This window comes from Dromiciops gliroides, chromosome 2 (genome assembly GCF_019393635.1).
Source record: "Dromiciops gliroides isolate mDroGli1 chromosome 2, mDroGli1.pri, whole genome shotgun sequence".
Classification (NCBI taxonomy): domain Eukaryota; kingdom Metazoa; phylum Chordata; class Mammalia; order Microbiotheria; family Microbiotheriidae; genus Dromiciops; species Dromiciops gliroides.
Genome location: NC_057862.1, coordinates 77,116,621 through 77,137,839, shown reverse-complemented (window position 1 = coordinate 77,137,839; position 21,219 = coordinate 77,116,621). Strand labels below are relative to the sequence as shown.

The 21,219-nt window shown below is 36.0% G+C and overlaps 1 protein-coding gene and 1 pseudogene across 5 annotated transcripts in view; one reads left to right on the top strand and one right to left on the bottom strand.

Moving 5' to 3' along the window:
• Positions 1-21,219, top strand: part of LCOR (ligand dependent nuclear receptor corepressor) — a 138,456-nt gene that overhangs the window by 71,447 nt on the left and 45,790 nt on the right. For all 5 annotated transcript variants that reach the window (XM_043982997.1, XM_043982998.1, XM_043982996.1 and 2 more), the window contains exons 3-5: positions 1,329-1,394; positions 1,792-1,871; positions 14,680-14,812. Coding sequence is in view for 3 of the 5 variants with exons in the window: in XM_043982996.1 (XP_043838931.1) it covers positions 1,329-1,394; positions 1,792-1,871; positions 14,680-14,812 (279 nt within the window). In the remaining 2 variants the exon portion in view is untranslated. The remainder of the gene's footprint in view (positions 1-1,328; positions 1,395-1,791; positions 1,872-14,679; positions 14,813-21,219) is intronic.
• Positions 7,450-7,887, bottom strand: LOC122740590 (annotated as a pseudogene).

The window sequence follows — 21,219 nt, the reverse complement described above, 5'->3', positions numbered from 1 at the left end:
GTATTTATTTTTAATCAATGCGTCAGGTACATTGCTAAATTGGGGGGGGGGGGAGGTCACCAAATGAATAGAAATAAGAGAGCAGAGAAGGCAGAAAAAAAGACCTGATTATGTGATTAGAATGAGATTTAAATAATGAACAAGGACAATAAGAGGGACTTTAGTTTCTTGAGGTAGTACAAAAAATAGAAGGCTGCTCCTATGGGGGATTATGGAAAGGCTTAGAAAGAATAAGGCTGTCTGAGAAGACTGGTAGGAATTGCTCTTTGCTTGTACTCACCTGGAGGAGCCACAGAAAATGTGAAAGTGTAGATCCCATCATTGTAATTATATTTTTTGGAATTAACTTTTACCTGTGTACCTTCCTTGTGAATAATGCACATTCTATATTTTGAACCATCACCCTTTCTGGTATATTGTGCTACATAAATTTCTGTAAGTATATGAAAATGGGCTTTCATCCCCCCCCCCCCATTTTTTATAAGCAGCATATATATATTTAACAGAAAGCACAAATAATGGAAGGTCTTTCTCATTAGACATGGCCATGTGATAGTACTAGGATATTGCTGTTTTGGAATGTTTAATTTTCTCTTGGGTATCGTTGGTGTTTTGATTTTGAACACCTGATTATCATCTGTTCAATTGTGGTAAGATTTATTCTGAACCTGTCTTTTCTCATGCATTGTGTGTTAGTGATTTTGACTGTGAGGTGATCATTGTATGAAGAGAAAGCAGGGGTGGTCTTCTGAAAGGATGATTATCTTAGTTATTTTATTCAGAAATGTGGAAATTATTTTTCATTCTAGGTACTTCTTATTTAAAGAAATTGCTAAATTTTAAATTTAATTCTAATTTAGAATTTAGAAAGTATCCTTAAATTCAGCCACTGGGTCAGAATTGCTTAATAGGACAGAAGAGCAATAGTGAACAAGCAGAAAAGAGACATCCTTTGAAATTGAGTTTGTAGGTTGTAAGAAATTGAGTCTGTAAGGTGTAAGGAATGTTAAGACATTTTGGGGAAGGTGTTGATATGTATATGGAACCAGCAATAACTTTTTATATTTTTAAGTTGTTTTTACTAATGCCTAGCTTTATTTTTTCTTTTGAATTTGTGTGGGGTGTTTAGTATAGGTATGGAAATCCTTTTGGACTTAAAGCTTGTCATACTTTTGTTTGCATTTCTTCACAAATGACCCAGGGGTCTTTCAGTACTAGGAGACAAAGTCCTTTTTTTCCAGCAACAGATAAATGCTAATTGTAGCTACTACAGAGCTACCATTGCACATTTTTGGTGATACACTAACATTTTTCCCCTTTGTTCTTAGGGTTTGAAAGTATCCTCGAAGGGCTGTTTGGACCTGGATTATTAAAAGATCTCAGTTTATTTAAAGGTATTCAGTCTTTTGTTTGTTTGTTTGTTTCTGTTCTGCTTTGTTAATAACAGAAACGCTAGTCTCTAGACAATGTATGTTACCTTGGTGATTTGTTCTTCACTCCCCTCCCCCATCCCTCTTGTTCACAGTTTCATATTTGTTAAAAATTATACACAAAAACACACCCCTTTAAAGCTAGAAGCATGAATGTTTGACATAAATACTTTTATATAAAGCAATTATATGCACACACAAATATAGAGATATATAGTGCTAATATGGAATTTAACACTTTAAGGCAAAGCATTATTTTCCTTCCTAGTAAGTAATTATTTGAAATTGCTCATAAGCATATTCTTTGTTACCATAAGTAATTATATGACTTAAGTAATTTGCTTTTGCTATAATTTTACAGACTGTGAACCTGAAGGTGTTTCTGATTGGACTTTTAATGAAAATTGTCTATTCTGTTGCTTAAGAAGGGAAAAAGTAAAGGTAACTATGAAGCTTATGCAACTTCATGTCTGATATACTTTTAAAAATCCATACTTCTTTAACTGTGGAAAGGCAAGATCAAGCCATAATTATATGTAAAATGTACATGTAACCCAGTATCCCTGGCGGTATTATCAAACATTATGTTAGAAAGTTTGTGCATTATTTTCTTTTTGATGATTTTAGGTGCCAGCTAACATTGCTTCATTTAGATATTTATTTAGAAATAAAGTTGACTGAGTGAATGAAGCTAAATAGACAAGTAGGCAGATAGTCATGTATTTTAAAGTCGAATTGTACAATTATTTAAAAACAGATTCTTAGCCCAAATAATACAATTTATAGGATAAATAATTGTGTTCTTTGTAAAAAGAATAGTAATTTATGTTTATATTGTCCAAGTACTCAAAAGTGAATAGAATATCCATTGTAAAATATAAATTATATGCTTCTCCCACTTTATTTTCTGAGTTCCTTGAGGAAAGGAGATTGTCTACATCTCCAATGCTTAGGACAGTGACTGGTACATAGTAGGCACTTAATGTTTATTGATTAATTGACCTCATTTAGAGATCTGGTCATAATACTGATTATTATAGTAGATATACTAAAGTGTTTTGTAATTCGTTTGTATATATTGTGTGGCCCTCCACAAAATTATTTGAGACAGTGCCTTTAGGTTGAATATAGTTTGCTTCAGTTTTTAGAAATTAGAAACTTGCTACTTTAATTGCTTGTAGCATTTAATTATAACGAGGTGTTACATATTTGTGCTTTTATTTCAATTATCATTCTCTCAGTCTTGAGATGTTAGAAACCCTCATAGTTCCTTCTTCTCATTCCACATTTACTTAGCTACTAAATCATCTTGATTTTCCATCATGTACTTCCATTCTTTTCCTACTAGTTACTACTCTAGTCCAAATCCATATTATTTAAAGTATGGACCTCATAAGTTACAGGATCATAGATCTAGAATTGGAAAGAAACTTAAAGGCTACCTAATACATTCTCTGCATTTTATAGATGAGCAAACTAAGATCTATGAGGTTAGGTGATTTACCTAAAGTTGAACAGAGGTAGTAAGCATCAGAGGTGAGGTTTGAACTCAGATTCTCTGACACCAGAGTCCATTCTCAGCTTATTCAACTGGGCCTATATTGATTTGGCAACTTATCTCTGTATGTTTGTCTTTTACCCTCTCTTCTCATCCAGTTCTATTCTGTCCACCACTATCATGTTACTTTAACCTATAGCTTATTTTATAAATGTCCATCTCTGCCTCCAACCCTTCCAGAGCTCTTCTATATAGTATAGGGACTAAACACATTATGCTGACATTTAATGCCTTCTGCCATCTTATTCCTACCAGTCTTTCTAACTTTTTTTTTTAACTATCTGTTTATGGGAACTTTCCCTTTCTTCCAAAATAGTCTACTCTGTTCTCCATTATGGAGTCTTAGTTCCTTACAGTTGCTTGGGGAAGTGGGTAAAGGGTTTCCCTTGCTTGGAATGCTCAATGCTTTGTCTCTTTCTGATAAGCCTACAAGGACCAGCTTAAATTCTCTTCAAAGCCTTTCTTTTTTTCTTTTTCTTTCTTTCTTTCTTTCTTTCTTTCTTTCTTTCTTTCTTTCTTTCTTTCTTTCTTTCTTTCTTTCTTTCTTTCTTTCTTTCTTTCTTTCTTTCTTTCTTTTTTTTTGTGAGGCAATTGCCTAGTGTCACACAGCTAGTAAGTGTCAAGTGTCTGAGGCTGGATTTGAACTCAGGTCCTCCTGACTCCAGGGCCAGTGCTCTATCTGCTGTGCCACCTAGCTGCCCCTTCAAAGCCTTTCTTGAGGTCTCCAGCCTTCAATGATTTGTACCCCCTCTACTTTCTTCTCTTCCTCTTCTCCTCCTCCTCCTCCTCCTCCTCCTTGCCCAGGGTCACACAGCTAGTTAGTGTCAAGTGTCTGAGGTCAGATTTGAACTCAGGTCTTCCTGAATCCAGGGCCGGTGCTCTATTCACTGCGCCACCTAGCTGCGCCCCCCCCCTCTACTTTCTTAAAGGATTTATTATCTACCAGACATTTGGTACTCATCACTTCATACTAAAACAGAAAAGCAGGTTAATATGCTTTAGGAAATTTTTAGTAAAAGGGGGGTGAAGTGAAAAGTAATTTTTCATTGATAAGGATTGATCCTTCATTTGTATTGTTCATTAATTTTAAGTTCAGTCATACACGTTCTAGTTTGGTCCACGTAGTAGTCCTATGATATAAGAAGAATAGATATTGTTAAACTCATTTTGTAGATAAATCAATGTGGTTCAGACTTTGACTTTCTAGCAAAGGTGGAGATACAGCCCAAACCCAACTGTTCTGGCACCTCCTCTAGTACTTTTCCCACTAACACTTCAATGAATTGGTAACATTTCATTAAACCAGCACTGAACATTTCACTACCATGAAATTTTCTATTTGGGTGTTTTTCTGATGAACTTGGCAACTACATCAAAAAATTGAGTAATGATTTATTTGGTAGGTGAAACTTAAACTCCTGATGTCATTAGGAAGTGTATGCTATCTCCAAATCAGAAGTTGATCTGGATATTTGGAGAAAAAATTTCCCAGTTGTATTTGAAAGCATGATAGATTTTAAAATTGGTTTAATGATTTAATAATAAAACTTATTAAGCCCCTATTATTTACATAATGAGCATTGTTTCACTAAGGGATACAAAGATGCTTCAGAGGTTTGATAATTTATCTAAAGAAATAAATAAAAAGATAATTATAAATAAAAAATAACCACTTCAGTATTTGAGCAGTAAGGACAAGAGGAGGTCAGAAAATATGTAGATTGGTTTGGTGTAGAAAGAAACTTTCATGTTGGAGGTAGGGCTTAATTGGCTTTGAAGGTCAAGAAGATTTATATAAGCAGATGGATTGGATCATAGGATCATAGATCTATAGCTGAAAGAGACCCTTGAGGTCATCTAGTTCAGCTTCCTCATTTTATAGGTGATGAACTGAGTGGTAAATGAGGAATTTCAACTGATTCCTCTAACTCCAGTCTAGCATTTTTCTCACTGTACCACTTAGTGTTTTCTAGAAAACCTATTGGAGCTATGTTCATTGGCAAATAAAATTGAAAAGGGTTGGTTTGGGTTAGATTTTGGATACCAGTCTAAAAAGTTAAGACTTGTAGGCATGAGAGAGATAATACAGGATTTCATGAAGGGGAATGATCAAATTTAGGTAAACGAAATCATTTAGTAACAACGTGCAATTTAAATTAGCTGGGAGAGAAATTGAAGACAGTGAGATCAAGGAAGATGCCATTTGCATAGTCTAGTTGTGGGGCAAGCACAGAGATAAGATCCAGAGCTGGCTGCATGGTCCCTGCCATCTGGTAATTTAAGTAATTTTATTTTAGGTTTTATTCAGAGTCCTTGGGGAGGGGATAACAAAACCTCTATAGCTAGTTTAAATTTGCAGGGAGCTTTGGCTTGCTCTATTTTCCAACCTGAACTGGTTCCCTTGGGGCTCACCATATTGATTCTGGACTCAATCACCTTAGCCCTGCTGTAGTTCAGACTTCCCAAGTTAAGTAATCTACCAGCCTTAGCTTCCCTAGTTTCAGGATTGATTTTAGGCATGTGCCATGAGGCCCAGCTACTTATTTATACTTTGGTAAAAATGAGTCCTAGTGTAGGTCGTACTTGCACCAGGCTTGTTTATATTTTAAACTTTGTCTGTCATTTTGGAATGACTGACTTCAAGTCACCAGGGTTCTGAAAGACTTGGTGGATATAATGATGAACTCATTGTTATTAGCAGTCTTTGAAATAGAGTGGTAAAAGGAGAAGTGTTTGAGCGATGAAGATGAATAAATGTCCCTGTTTTCAAAATAGCGAAGAATGTGGAATGTTCAGATTATAGGCTTGTGAGATTGACTTTTATTCTTGATTAAATTCTATATTGTATTAATAAAGGGATGGTTCTTGATGATTGATCAAGAACAACTACTGTCAGACTAGTGCTATTTCCTTTTTTGACAGAATGACCAGGCTGATGGATTAAGAGAGGGCTGTAGAGATAAGTCTATTTCAGCAATGAACTTGAAAAACATTTTATCTATGAAAAGCGACCTGGTAACTTGGTAAAAAGAGTGCTAGACTTGAAAGCAGGATACCTGGGTTCACATTTTATCTCAGATATTTTCTTGGCAAAGTCTTCTCAAGAATCTTCAGTTTCTTCTCCAAAATGAAGATAATAGTATATGATCTCACAGTAAGGTTGTGAGGAAACTTCTTTGAAACCTTAAAATACTAAACAAACTTGAATTATTGTTGATTTAGAGTGGAATGTTGTGCTAGACGACAGTGCAGTTGGTGGGTTTGGAACTGATTGACTTGACCAAAAGAGAAGTCCTTAATGGGTAAATTTAAATTTGGAGAAAGTTATCTAGTCCCATGCCACAGGATTCTGTCTTTAGCCTTATGCTTGTTTAACACTTTTGTCATTGATTTGGATGAAGGCATTGGTGGAATGCTTAACAGATTTTCAGATAACACAAAGTTAAGAGGGACAACAAAAACAATGGATGCTAGAAACAAAGTCCTACTGTAGTATACCTCCACTCAGCTGTCAAATTGATCTCTCTAAAGCACAGATCTGACAGTGTCAACCTCCCCCCTTCAGTATGCTCTCATGGCTTCCTGTAATCGCCAGGATCAAATGTAAAATCCTCTATTTAGCAATAAAATCCTTTCATAACTTGGCCCTCTCCTATCTTTCCAGTTTTCTTATGCCTTACTTTTCCCTCCCCCAATATGCTCTTTGACCAGTACATTAACTTCTTTGCTGTTCCTCAAACAAGACACAATCTCACTTACTCTTCCTCACACACCTCCCAATTCCATTCATTTCAACTGAATGTCCCCTTCATGCCTGGAATTCTTGTCTTCCTCATCTTCACTTCCTGGCTTCCCTGACATCAGGGCTCAGCTAAAATCCAACCTTTCACAAGAAACCTTTCCTGATCCTCCTTAATGCTAATGCCTTCCCTCTAAGATTATCTCCAACTTATTTTGTCTTATTTCTTGTTTGTACATGGTTGTTTGCATGTTGTCTTCCCCACTAGACTGTGTGTTCCTTTAGAGCTTGACTTTTTTTGTGTGGGTGTGGGTGTGGGAAAGCAATCATTTGTGTTCCCAGCACTTAGAACAATGTCTGGTGCATAGTAGTTGACTAATAAATGCATATGGACTTGACTTGATCTGATTCCTAGAAAATCTCAACAGCCTAACACAATGGGCCTAATTTAATAAGGTGAAATAAATATAGGTATGAATATAAAATTTTGTGTTTGGTATCATAAAATAACTTTACAAGTTCAGTATAGGGGACTAGATAGCAGTTCCTGGGCTAGGGGAAAGCCCTCGAAGGTTTTAGTGCTTTGCAGTCAATGTGGGATATGGCAACAAAAACCAGTCTAGTCTTAGGCTTTTTTTTTTCTTTTCTTCTTCCCCCCCCCCCTCCCACTTTTTTAAAAATACAAACAAGGCAATTTATTAGTGAATCTGGTGTGGTCTGTCCTAATGCTTCTTGTTGGCAACAGCCACCTGTCTGGCAATTCTGTTCAGGTCTCTCTGTCCCTGAGATGTCAACTTCTGGCCCCCATCCTGGTCCTTCTCCACCATCTTGAGGCCTTCCAGGGCCTGTAGGACCCTTCAGGCCACCCTCTTGGAGCCTCTGCTGAAGTGACTGGGCATGACCCCATTGAGCTGGCGCCTGCTGTAGATCTTGGTCATTGATCCCACCCCTGCACCGCCTCGGAGGTACAAGTGACGGGCTGTGGAAGCAGCCCGGGTATAGAACCAGTTCTCGTCATAGGGTTCTAGCTCCTTATGTTTGGCCAGTTTGACCGTGTCCACCCATTTGGGGACTTTCAGCTTCCCTAAATTTTTCAGGAAAGCAGCCAGGCCTCGGATGAACTCCTGCTGGTTTATGTCCCTCACTGTGTCTCTGGGCATCGTGTGGGCTCCGCGCAGCCAGCCAGGGGAAAGCTCTTAGGCTTTCTTAAGAGAGAGCTAGTATACAGAATAAAGGAGTTGATAAACTCTCTTCTTTTACTCTGCCTTTGTCAGATTATATTCAGAATATTAGGTTCCATTTTACATCTGACATTTTAGGAAAGATTTTTTTAAGCTGGAACTTGGCCAGGGAAAACAGCCAAATGTGAAGGAAATTAGAGATGTGCCATATGATGATCATTTGTAGGAACTAGGGATGAATAGCCTGGAAAAGAGAATATTTGGGAAAAACATGAAAGCTGTCAAATATCTTAAAGTCTTAAATGGAGAAGAGGCCTTAGTCCTACTCTGCTTGTTCCCAGGCAGCAGAATTAACAGTAGTGGATGGAAAGGACAGAGGCAGATTCAGGTTTGATTCAGGCTTTCCAAAAATGGAATAGGTTGCCTCTCAAGGGGTTTCTCACAGGACCAAGAAAAGGCTGGATAACCACTTGTAGGGTGTATATCGTAGAAGGGATTTCAGTTCAAGTGTAGATTGGACTTAGATGACTTGAGGTTTCTTTAAAGAGATTTCTGTGATAATTAATATTTTATCCTTTAGGAATTTTGTAAGAAGATAAGGTATATGGGGGAGATTTTTGATTTCCACTTTTGTTTTTTTTAAATGGTAGTGACTGAAATGCCCCAGAAATTAAACTCTTGTTTTTGAAGTCCATTCTAAATAGTTAATCACCTTTGGGGACTTATGACAAAAAGGGCACTGTTTCTCAGAAACTTCACTTTTTATCCTGAGGAGGACAAGTTTGGAGGTATTTGGTGCAAAAGAATGGGTTAACTACCACTAAAGTTTTACCAAGGTCAAGGAACCTTTTTCTCTCATCTCAAGACTCCAAGATGCTGGATATTGTACAATGTAGTCTCACTTTGCTCTTTCATTTCTCTTGTTGTATTATCTCCCCCAGACCATCTCTCTTCCATCCCATCATTTGTTGATCAGTTGAATTCATCAAATACTTATACTACCTATTATATATAAAGTACTATGAAGAATAGAACAGATGAATAAGATAAATGTGCTTATGTAATATGGCAGATACAGAAATATCTACTATACAAAGTCAGATATCAGTGTCATAACAGCAATATACAGCAGGAAATCAGAGAAGGAAGGGATCATACGCAGTTGGAATGAGGGAAGGCTTTGTTAACCTGCTACTCCCTGGCCTTAATAGCTGTGGTCTAGTCCAGCTGGTATCAACAAACTGTAATCTATGGGCCAAATCCAAATGGCTGCCTCTTTTTGTGTAGCTTGTGAACTAAGGGTGGTTTTTGTTTTTAAAAGTGTAAAAAACATTTCCTGGCTTACACAAAAACACCCCTTGTCGTGGCTTAAGTATTTCCACTGTCTCTGATACCTATCATCTCTAGGCTGGGATGAGGAGCATCTAAAGGATGCTACATGTGTCATACCAGGGTCTGAAGGGATGGAAGACTATTAGAATCTCAACTGTGGTTCATTAGTAATGAGAAAACAAGAGCACAGGGGAGCTTCTGCGTATTGGGGGAGTTAGGTTCAGGACCTTAGACTTATGGAAAATCATGTAGAAGTTCCTTTCTTTTATATGCATTTGAAAGTATTTTCATTTTGCCATGTCTTCAAAGTTGTCAAGGGGTCATTTCAGGTAATTTTAAAAATGGTGATGGTGTGAGAAAAATGGGGCTTAGAAAGGCTAAACAATTGGCCCAGTGTACTTTCTGGTGTACCCACTTCCTTATCTTAAGGGTGGTCTTAGCAGGCCAGGGTTCTTTTTAATCCTGTTTCCCTCTACCATAGAGGAAGAAAGAGTTCTATGAAACTTCTCTTAGCCCTTTTAGGGGAGAAGCTGAATTCAAAAAGATAAAGCTTTTTTGGGGGGGGGGGTGTTTGTTTTTTTGCAGGGCAGTGAGTGTTAAGTGACTTGCCCAGGGTAACACAGCTAGTAAGTGTCATGTGTCTGAGGCTGGATTTGAACTCAGGTCGTCCTGAATCCAGGGCTGGTGCTCTCTCCACTGTGCCACCTAGCTGCCCTGGATTGAGCATTTCTAAATTTACTTATTTAGACCAGGAGTTTAGGGTGGGGAGTGGAAATGATTAGTGGAGATGCTTGAAGAAAATTACAATCATAAGAGATGGAAGAGACCTTAGAAATTACTTATAAAAACTAGTGTCTTCCTGATTTCTGGTACAGCGCTCTATGCACTACACCATGAGGTTTCTAGCAGAAGCTACTCTATTTGGGCCACTGTGGCAGTAGTGGCATAGCTACTTGTTCCGTTGCCCTTCTTCATCTTTCTCTAAGATCTGAACTATATCAGCCCCTATGGAGACTGACATAGGCTAAGTGAGTAAGGGCCTAGTCCACATGGTCAAAGACTGGGCAAGAGGCATGTGGAATCTGGGCTGCCTGGCCAGGACCCAGACCACTGACTCCATGGAGTGGCCAGGGATGGGAGTAGCTGTGAGGTTGAGAGGATAGAAGCAGCTGCAGAGGAGACATTGGGGTGCCAAGGGTTTTTACTAGTATGTCCTATGTGGAATCCCTCAGTTCAGCCTGCTGGTTTTCCTTTTCCCCTTTCCATTTCCTGTTCCTTCAAGGGCTGGGCAGTTGGTTGTGATGTGGAAACAGGTTAGGCAGAACAAGGAAGTGGGGCAGTCGGGAAAAGACCTGTGCTCTAAGTTCAGCAAGGGTTTTGGTCTGTTCTGGGAATCCCCTGACAGAGTGTAACAATCTCTACCCTTGAAAAATTTATAGTCTAGCCTGGGGCAACATGTATGGAAATAGGGTTATACACAGTAGAGGCATGATGATTTTGGGGAAAGGCACTAGCTGATTGGGTGAGGTTGGGGTAGGTCAAGAAAGGCAGAAGGTAGCTTTGAAACTGACCCTTAAAGGAATCAAGAGGTACAGGCACATTTTTTCTCCCTAACTCTTAGAAATGAATGCTTGAAAAGGTTTTGAGACTACTGTTCTAGACTTAAACCTTGCATAAGACAATTCCAGGAAACATTTTCCCCTGGGATTTAGAACCTTTTGGGCATTCCTGCAAGGGTCAGTATTTCAGTAATAAAACCCATTGCCACTCTAGAACAGCTTCATCCAGTACTAGTTAAGATGCAGCTCGAAAGAGAATTATTTTATCACTTTTACTATTTCAACACCTGTACTTTTATATTGGGAATGATGAGATAAACTATTATTAATGCATATGAAAGAAAAATATAAGTTTCAAATCTGAAAAGAAAGCACTGCTTAGCTGCAGATAGAGTGGGAGCATTAATAAGCCCTGGAGGTTGTCTATGCAATATATCCATCTTAGATTTAGAAATCATTTACCTTAAGCCACATGGGGATATGAATAATTACAGCTTGTAAATTTTCATTAGTTTTCTAAGCAGCGAGATTCTAGGACCCTTGGTGTGGCTATGTGATATAGTAATGGACCCCTGAGGGGTTTGATCAAAATGCTGTAAGTGATAATGAGGAATTGGTTTAGAGGAAATACCCAAGAAATAGGACAAGACCAGTTATTAATATTATGGCTCAGAGGTTCATTCTTAAAATTAGTATTTGCTGCCAGTTTTGCCCTTGAATCAGTTCAGTTTTTTTAAGCCTTTGATTAAGCAGCTTAGAAAAGTTTAAGGAATGTTTATTTTTTAAGTACTATAATTTTAATCACTCAGCATATTTTCCACAGCTGAATGTGGTGACAGAAGTACAACATTTGTTAATGCAAACAAGATTCATTTAAAATGTCAGCTCCTGTGACATGTAGAAATAAATAAGCCTTCCATCACCACTAGTTTAAAAAAATTAAATTTTTAAAGGTAAGAACAATCATTATATTTTCAAATGATCAGGTGATTTGCAATAAAGTGATACTCAAGATTTATCAGCTCCAACTTACAGTTCACACTCTACATGCTTCACTCCATACTATCTTTTTATTGGGAAATCTAAGATTAGAGGCATAATGAACATTTAGGCAAACATTCAGGAAGACCTCACAGTTTGGAGATGATATGGCCATGACAACTTAGGCAGTCAGTACCTTATCTTCTGCAGCTCTACTTTCTGGAGCTTTCTGTTGCTTTCAAATTACCTGATCAAGAAAACTTCTAGAAACTAATAATCCCTTCTTTCTGTGTTTAAGAAACAAATCTAAGACCTTTAAGAAAAGGTAATCACTCTTATATGTAAACTTCCTTTTACTCATATGCAAATCCCTTTCTCTACTCTTTAATAAACCCATGTGAGTCTTACAGAAAATATTATTTTTTAGGACCTGGAAACGATCCTATGCCAGTATGGAGGTTAGATGAATTTTCAGGTGCTTTCTAACTCTTAGAATTATAAATCGTTGGTTGAAGAAAGGATAAAATGTAAGGAGATTGCATTTAACATTTTTACTGTTGCTATGTAGCTAGATATTAAAGGCCTATTCTTTGGTAAATAAAGGTTTCTGAATATACAGTGACTAGGACGTCGTCACTTCATATTCTTCATAACCTTTTATACTCTCTTTTTGAATGAAAATTATCAGGGGAAAAGAATTGAATTATTCTTATACCATATTAGATTTTTTTCACATAACTGGCCATCTTTCAATCATTTTCATATTCATTAGTTAGTGTCCTTTATGAATTTGGGGGATGGTATTAATGTTTAATTTTGGAATTAGTATGTACATACTAATTTGTGTACACATACCATATATGTCTAGGAAAAATCAATTATATGTTTTATATTAATTAAGTTTGGTGCAAAAATGTGGAAGATTAATGGTTCTTTACCTTGTTTTTGGTTCTTATAGAAATCTCTGTATTTTGTCTGAAAAATTATTTTTAGATTTGACTATGGTGTAGTGCCTTCTCCCTAAAATAATTTTGTGTATATGTGTATATATACATGTTGGGTTCCCTGATTATACTTTAATGTTCCTAAAGGCAGGAACTCTTTTTTGCTTTTGTTTTTGTAGCCCCAGTGTCTGGCACATAGGAGACACTTAATAAATGATTGTTTATTGGTTAAACATCTATTGAAAGAATTTTTGCAAATTTCAAAGTTTATGAAACTGGTTGCCTTTTAGTTCTTCTGTTGCTTTGATAATAGTCTGTTCTGAAAGACTGTGTGTAAGCCATTTTGGCAGAGGAAAGCCTGGTTTGGAGGGGCTTGTTTTTCAATATGATACAAAACTATTACAAAACTCATAGTAAATTCCTGAACAATTAAATGAAAATTTAGACTAATTATTGGAGGGAAAATTTTCTTAGAACTTGCTTTTGATATTTATCAATACATTTCTAGAAACAGTTTGCTAATTTAATATCAAAATTTTATGACTATCTCCTTGGACGAATCCAATTTCTTAAATCATTATTATATTGGACCAATTCTTTGTAACTTAAGAAATGGCAAATACAGTCACCATAATGTTTATTATAATTACTGTTATCATTTTAGGACTGTTTAGACTAAAGTGAAGCTTTATTTCGTTATGTGACAAGCTTAAATTTTCACAGTCATTTAAAATAGTTATAGTTTCTTTAAAATATTTAAAATATACAATTTATATACTATGTATTTTGTGATTATTCAATTAAGCAGCGTAATTGATAACATATGCATACTATTTACAGGTTATAGTTTTTTGGTGGGGTTTTAGGAAAAGAGAAAGGAATTAGTTATCTGCAGGGAAGTTTATAAAAGAAGCAGTTTTCCACTTAGAAATGGAAAAAAGCTTACAGTCAAATCCTTGTTTGTTTATACTTCGTACTATCCATGTATATTCCTATTTAAAAATCTAAAATATCTCTTTATTCTTCCATTATGAAAGGAAATGTATATCCTTGAATTCTAGTAAATTTTATGGGGTTTAAAGGCTGCTCAAAAGGCCTTTCCTTTCCATTCTGCTCTCATTTTCTTGTAGCATGACATTCAGTTAACTGGATTATCCCCAGTAGTAGACATAAGCACAAATCAGTGGGACTTTTCCTAATTGCCAGTGCAACATTGGACAAGCAAAGATTGGATAGGGAGATGGGGAGACTTGGTGAATTTACTTTTTATTTTCTACTATTTTTGCTGCTCTCTAAACAGATTCTTTTAAATTTTTTTTCTTACGTCTCACTGAATAATAACATGTAGTTAATTTCCTATGAAATTCTAATAAATAAAAATCATTTATGCTTCGTTAGAAGACGCAAGCAGAGCTGTACTGTCAGTACATTATTAATAATATTTTTAGTTTATAGTACTTATGTCTTCAAGAGAACTTTGTTTTTTTAAAAGGATTCAACTTAACATGTGATCTTGAGTTTTACTCAAGTCAAAAGTCTGAAAAATCTTAAGTGGAATTATAGATGGAGATCTTACAAGGGGGGCTTTTTGTGTGTACATTTGTATGTATTTATGTATGTGTGTTTTGTCAATGAAATCTTAGTGCAAATTTAAGCTCTTAAATACATATACTCTGTGTATATATTTAATACACACACTCCCTTTTTGTATTTCATAGTTTTTAGAGATAAAATTTTGGTTGAAATTCACATACATTTAAATGAATTTTGGTTTTGAATTAGAGGTGGCAATGAGATTTTTTAAAATTCATCTTAAGTTGTATTAAAAATTTTATTTTAGAATTCATCTTAAGTTGTATTAAGATATTTTTATTTTATGTTGGTATGTAATTATTCATTTATGCCTTTTGAGGAGAAATATTTTTTTGCAAATGTTTCACTGACTGTTTTTGCAGGAACATTTAGTCGATCTGGATGAACCAGCTTTGGGAGCTGGGCAAGAAGCTCTGCTTAGACAAGGGCAAGCAAAAATCATTCGTTTCGAGAGACAAGCAGAAGAATTCCTCAATGCAGTCTTTTATAGAAAAGGTTGGTTTGGGGAAAGAATAATATCCAGTATTAGAGGTTGCTGATTTTGTTACTGAATTTGATCACTTTTTATGTTTTTGTTTTATATTTCCATTTGGTCAAGGTAAAAATTGATGAAATTTGTCAAGGTGGTCACCTATAACTTACCTCTCTATTGCCTAAAAATGTTTTTTCATAAACTTTTTAAAAATTCAGTATTTGATTTGATTTATTGTAAGGTTGAAGAGATTTTTATTTTAGGTCATCTTGTCTATTCTCTTGTCTTTAGACATATTTGCTTGTAACCAATACCTTTAGGAAAGTCTATTCTAGAGTACTGTATGAACCTTCCCAGTATAAAAAAAAGATCATTCATTTGCCAACCTAATTTCCTTATCCTACAAGTTTCATGTTGTTCTTAGATTGAGATGAAAGCTAGCTAGTACTTGAGCGTTGCCTAAAAACTCTTAATATGTTTAAAAGCTTATTTATAATACAACATCTGGAAATGACCTTTAAAAATTTCCATACCTGTCTCCTTATTTTTAATGACAAAACTGACATCCAGGCATGCTTACTACCTCCCCTTTAGACTATGACAGCAACCTTCTAATTAGTATCTTTCCCCACTCCAATCCATCTTTCCTATAGCTCCTGAAGTGGTCTTCTGAATAAAGCATCATTTTGGCAATGTCATATTTCTCTCCTCTCCCCCATTCCCTCCTACCTCCAGGATCAAACAAAAGAGTTTTCATTTGGTATTTGGCCTTTCCCTTTGATCCTTTCCTGCCTCTCTAGTCTCCTTACCCTTGACCCTACTCCATAACTCTGGATTTTAGCTCCAAGGGCTCCCTTGCTATTGTACACACATGACATTTCCATCTCCCTGTCCTGGGCCTCTGCTCTGGCTGCCCTTACCTGTCTCTGTCCAAGACTCAGGTCAAATCTCCACCTCCTGCTTGAGGCCCTTTCCCTTCTCTCTCAGATTATCATTCTTTCTGTAACAAAGATGACTTTCCTATTTACACTTGTTTATATCTTGGATGTACATTATTTGCATGTTCTCTCTCCTGTTAGACTGAGTTCTAGAGGAAAGGGATGGTGTTTTTTCTTTTCTTTGTATCCCCAGCACTTAATCCCAGGTTTTACACACAGTAAGCACATAAAATTAATGCCTACTGACTGACTGGTTAGAGAGCTGGCCCCTAGACCCAGGAAGGACCTGGATGTCAGGTAACTTCCCTGGCCAGGTCATTGTACCTCTTAGTGCTCTAGGCCAGTGTGTCAAACTCAAAGAGAAATGGGGATAGTCCTGCCCGCCACATATTGACTTAGAAAACCATGTATGCTAATTTAACTCGTGGTTTTCTAAGTCATTTTTTACCAATATGCTATTATGTTTTTATTTATTTGGTTAAATATTTCCGAGTTATATTTTAATCTGGTACAGGCCACAGACCTTTCAGCAGCATGTGTGATACCTCTGCTCTCTACAGATCTCTTGAGTTGCAAAGAAAGTAGCACACATTGATGGAGAGGAGTCAGTAAAATCACAGGTCCAGCCCTTTTCCTCCATCTTCTGTTGGTATCCACAAAGTAAATAGCCAGTAGAATTGAAATACAAGTCCTCTTACTCTAAATTGGATGCTTTCTTTTGTTAGTCAACAAGCATTTAACAAGTACTGCCTTTGTGCTAAAGCACAGGTACTGTGTTCTAAGTACAAGAAAGACAGAAATGTGACCCTTCTTTCAAGGAGCTCATGCTCTAATGGAGACAGTGTGCCAAATCCAAGTGCATGCTAGTGAAAGACACTGTTAACAACTCATTTTCATTAACTTTTCCTCATTGGTTTTAGTGTATTCATTTTTTGTCTTACCAAGAGCCTCGTGGAATATCATCAGATCTGAAGGCCAGATTTAGAGCTCTGTGTTTAAAGAGTCAGCTTGGGATAGGAAGATTGAGAGAAGACTGATCTGAGAGTTAGGAAGATATGAGCTCCAGGAATGACTGTCACATAATAGTATGTGACCAGAGGCAACTTTTCAGAGTTCTGTGTAATTCTAGGAAACTTAGTTCCAGAAGAATTACCTATGTATATCCCTGGGAGTTTCCTTCAGATTGATAAAACCTCATTATACCCATATACCATAAAGAAAAAAGTAAGAGACTGACAACTGCTAATTGTTCAAGGGTTATTTATTATCAGAAATGTATGTATATATGAATCTCATTGTATACATCAAACTGGACGTTCTATCATAAATAATTCCTGAACAATTAGCATTATATATACACATATATGTGTGACATGCTCACCTTCTCTAAATGTTTTAACTTCAGGGCAATCCCCATTATCATATTTATATGGCTTTCTATAGGGCTATGTCACCATGCATTTGTATTAGTTTGTTGGTACTTTTTGCCTCCTAGATCACGAGTCACATTTCAGACTAATTTTATACTTTTTGGTTGACTTCTTTGTCCCCACCTTCATTCAGACTTTCTTCAAACCTCTAGTGAACTTTATGCTAATGTCTAGTTCCTTCTCTGTTTGGCACCTTACAGACCTAAAGTACATGGGTAGGTGTCCATGCTACAAAATTACTTCTCCCTTTAGCTAGTTGCTAAGGGAACTGATTAAAAGTACAGTAATTCACTTTAAGGTATGAATGATTGATAAATATTTTAAATGGGAATCTCATTTATTAATCATAAAGAATTTTTCAATTGTGTAAAATGAGTATCACTTTCCTTTGTTCTGGTGACAGGAAATTTGAGATGGAAGGAAAGAGTGCTATTCTTGGAAACATCAAACCCTATTTTCTGATATGGACTTTGGTTTTTTTGTTTGTTTGGTTTGGTTTTGTTTTGTTTTGTGGGGCAATGGGGGTTAAGTGACTTGCCCAGGGTCACACAGCTAGCAAGTATCAAGTGTCTGAGGCCAGATTTGAACTCAGGTACTCCTGAATCCAGGGCCGGTGCTTTATTCACTGTGCCATCTAGCTGCCCCCTGATATGGACTTTGAGGAAAGGGAAGAAAAGTTCAGTGACACTTTTTTCTGGTTGTTTTTGTATTTTGCAGGGCAGTGGGGGTTAAGTGACTTCCAGGGTCACACAGCTAGTTAGTGTCAAGTGTCTGAGGCCAGATTTGAACTCAGGTCTTTCTGAATCCAGGCCTGGTGCTTTATGCACTGTGCCACGTAGTTGCCCCAAGTGACACTTATTTTTTTTTTTGTAAGTGAAGCAATTGGGGTTAAATGACTTGCCAAGGGTCACACAGCTAGTAAGTGTTAAGTGTCTGAGGCCGTATTTGAACTCAGGCACTCCTGACTCCAGGGCCAGTGCTCTATCCACTGCACCACCTAGCTGCCCCGACACTTACTTTTAAAGCTCATCTACCTCTATTTATTGTACCCTTTTTTTCCCCAGGCCATCACTGTCAGAAAATTACATTGCAGTAATTTTACACTTACACACACAAACACACATACACAGTCTGTATATATGTATACATGCGTGTATATGTGTGCAGCACACATATACACACAGTTCCATACATAAACACACGTGTGTATGTACATACATATATACATACATGCATACCATATACATAGGGTTAAGTTTCCTGACTTCTTTTTTTTTTTTTTTGGTGAGGCAATTGGGGTTAAGTGACTTGCCCAGGGTCACACAGCTAGTATGTGTTAAGTGTCTGAGGCCGGATTTGAACTCAGGTACTCCTGAATCCAGGGCCAGTGCTCTATCCACTGCGCCACCTAGCTGCCCCCGTGTTTCCTGACTTCTTTAGAGGACTAGCCTTTTCATCTTTTACATATAGGTTTGTGACTTTTAAGTTATACATGTTATATAGATTCTAATAAATTGTCATAAATTACCTAAAGATAGGAATACTTCAAATAATTTAGAATTAACCCTTGTTTAATATATATTTAATAATTATGTTGAAACATAGAACTTAACAAGAAAATAGACTGCTTGAATGTAAATGATGTTTTAAGTAATAAATGGTTAAAAACCTAAATGACTGAAGTATTAAAGTTTAGATTTTTGTTTTAGTGGCACACTTTCTGAAGGGACTTCAGATATTCAATTTATTAATTTTCTATGACTCATCCATTTGGAATTTATTTTCCATTTGAGGTTCCTTTTAGCTTAGTTGTCTGATCCTTTGTTTTAATTAAATTTACTTCAGTTGTAATTTTTGAGAAAGTGCCTTTCTTATTCCAATTTAGTGACTTACATTTTAGAATGGGGATATGTCACATTTAGCTATTTTAGTTAATAACTATAATAATTAAATGGTGGTGGTTGTTCAGTCATTCAGTTGTGTCTGTCTCTTTATGACCCTGTGGACCAGAGCATTCCAGTACTGTCCATTAGGTTTTCTTAATTAAATGTTAGCTATTATTATTTTGGTTTTAGCTAATTTGTCACTTTTCTATCCTAATAATGTTGTATAGGTATGCATATGGGTACATATAATATGTTTTAGATACATTAAATAATCAATATGTCCAAGGTTTTCAAAAGAAGCAGAAAATAAAACAGGACAAGTATTTAACCAATCTAGACATTGTTTGCCTTTTTCTTAATTGTATTTCCTTCGTCTAGACTATATTACTATCAGAAGTGAAAATGAGCTTCAGGGTCTGTCCTCAAGACTCTTGTTCTCCAAGAATTTCTTTAACTATGGTTACTAATCTAGTAAAAGACATGCCTCTAAACCATTTCAATGTGGTTCTCAATGTGAAAGTATTTCACTCATTTGTTGAATGTTTTCTACTTTTTCCACTGGAAAAATTGATTTTTAAAAAATGTTTGAGATTAGAATACTGTTTTATAGGAAAGTATTTTTTTAAAGAAATAAATAAAATAAAAACCTTGACTGAAAAACTGTTCATAGACAATTGACAAGAAAAACTAGTGGTTGGTGAGAAATAAGTGGCATTACAATGCTATTTATTACTAATCATACCTAGTATTTTCTCTTTGATTTTATTCATTTGTCCTCACAGGACTTTCTGAATATTCACATTTATACTCTGTCCAAAAGAAACCAAACAAAACCAGAGTCTTTCCAGTGGAACTGCACTGAAAGATAGGCCAATGAGAAATGTCTGTAGTTATATTTATTTTTGCATAAATTGAATCTTTAAGTATATAAATTCAATCATAATAGTGTCATGTTTGTTTTAAAAACTGGACTTTAGGAAGAATTAAATCCACTATTCTAAATAACCTAATCAGTTAGAACAGATTTAATAATAAACTTAATGGATTTGACTCTCAATGATTTTATTCTATGAAAATAGTTTTCTTTTGAGGCACTTGGAAATTTTATATTATAGTGAGGTTTTTACTTTAATGGACTTCAGGTTCATGTTCCTTATCTGTAAATTGAGGAGGTTGTACTACATGATCTCTAAGTCACTGTCTAGTTTTTTGTGTTTTGTTTTTTGTTATTTTGGGTTTTTTGCAGGGCAGCGAGGGTTAAGTGACTTTCCTAGGGTCATACAGCTAGTAAGTGTGGTGTCTGAGACCTGATTTGAACTCAGGTCCTCCTAAATCCAGGGCCGGTGCTTTATCTACTGAGCCACCTAGCTGCCCTGTCTAGTTCTAAAAATCTCTTCCCTCAGAAAGACCAAGGGACTTAGAGCCTTCAAAAGCAGTTATTGGTATGCCATCTAAAACTACCTTCTCTAAAAACTGAAAGTAATATGGTTGGATTACCCAATCAGGATAGCAGGGTTCTTGTCCAAGTTCTGCCACTAGTAATCAGTCATTTAACCTCTCTAGGGCTCACTTTTCTCTTAAAATGAGAGAGTTGGGCTAAAATATTTTTATACGGTCCTTTCCAACTTTGAAATTCTAGTGATTTTCTGAATTCATGTTTATTATTTTAAATCTTTATAATAGTAGACATTTATAGCTTGAATTTCTGCTTCAGAACATACCTAGAGCTATTATATTAGTGGAAGTCATGGTATTGTTAAAGAATATACCACTTGGATGGCCTGTTTTGGCTTTTTATTTAGATCATTAAGTTTAGTGATCCCCTTCTGTGATCTTACTATGCCTCACATAGTTTAGTACAAGAAAATTAAATACCCAATAACTTATCTCCCAAAGACTTTTAAGAGATGGATTAGTTAGTTAATCCAAAGATTTTGAGTAATCTTGTATGTGGTAAGCATCAGAATAATTATAAGATCTTTGGTTAAGGTAATTAATAAAAGATGGGTTTTAGAATTTTCGTATCAGATAAGTCTTAATCATAGGTTAGGTTCTGCTTTCTTTATGTATTATACTATGACTTTTAGGTAATGCTACAATCTTAAAAAGTTGAGAAATATAATTGGAAATTTCCTTTTGTGAAGGAATCTACATCTCAGAAATAAAAACATTTTAT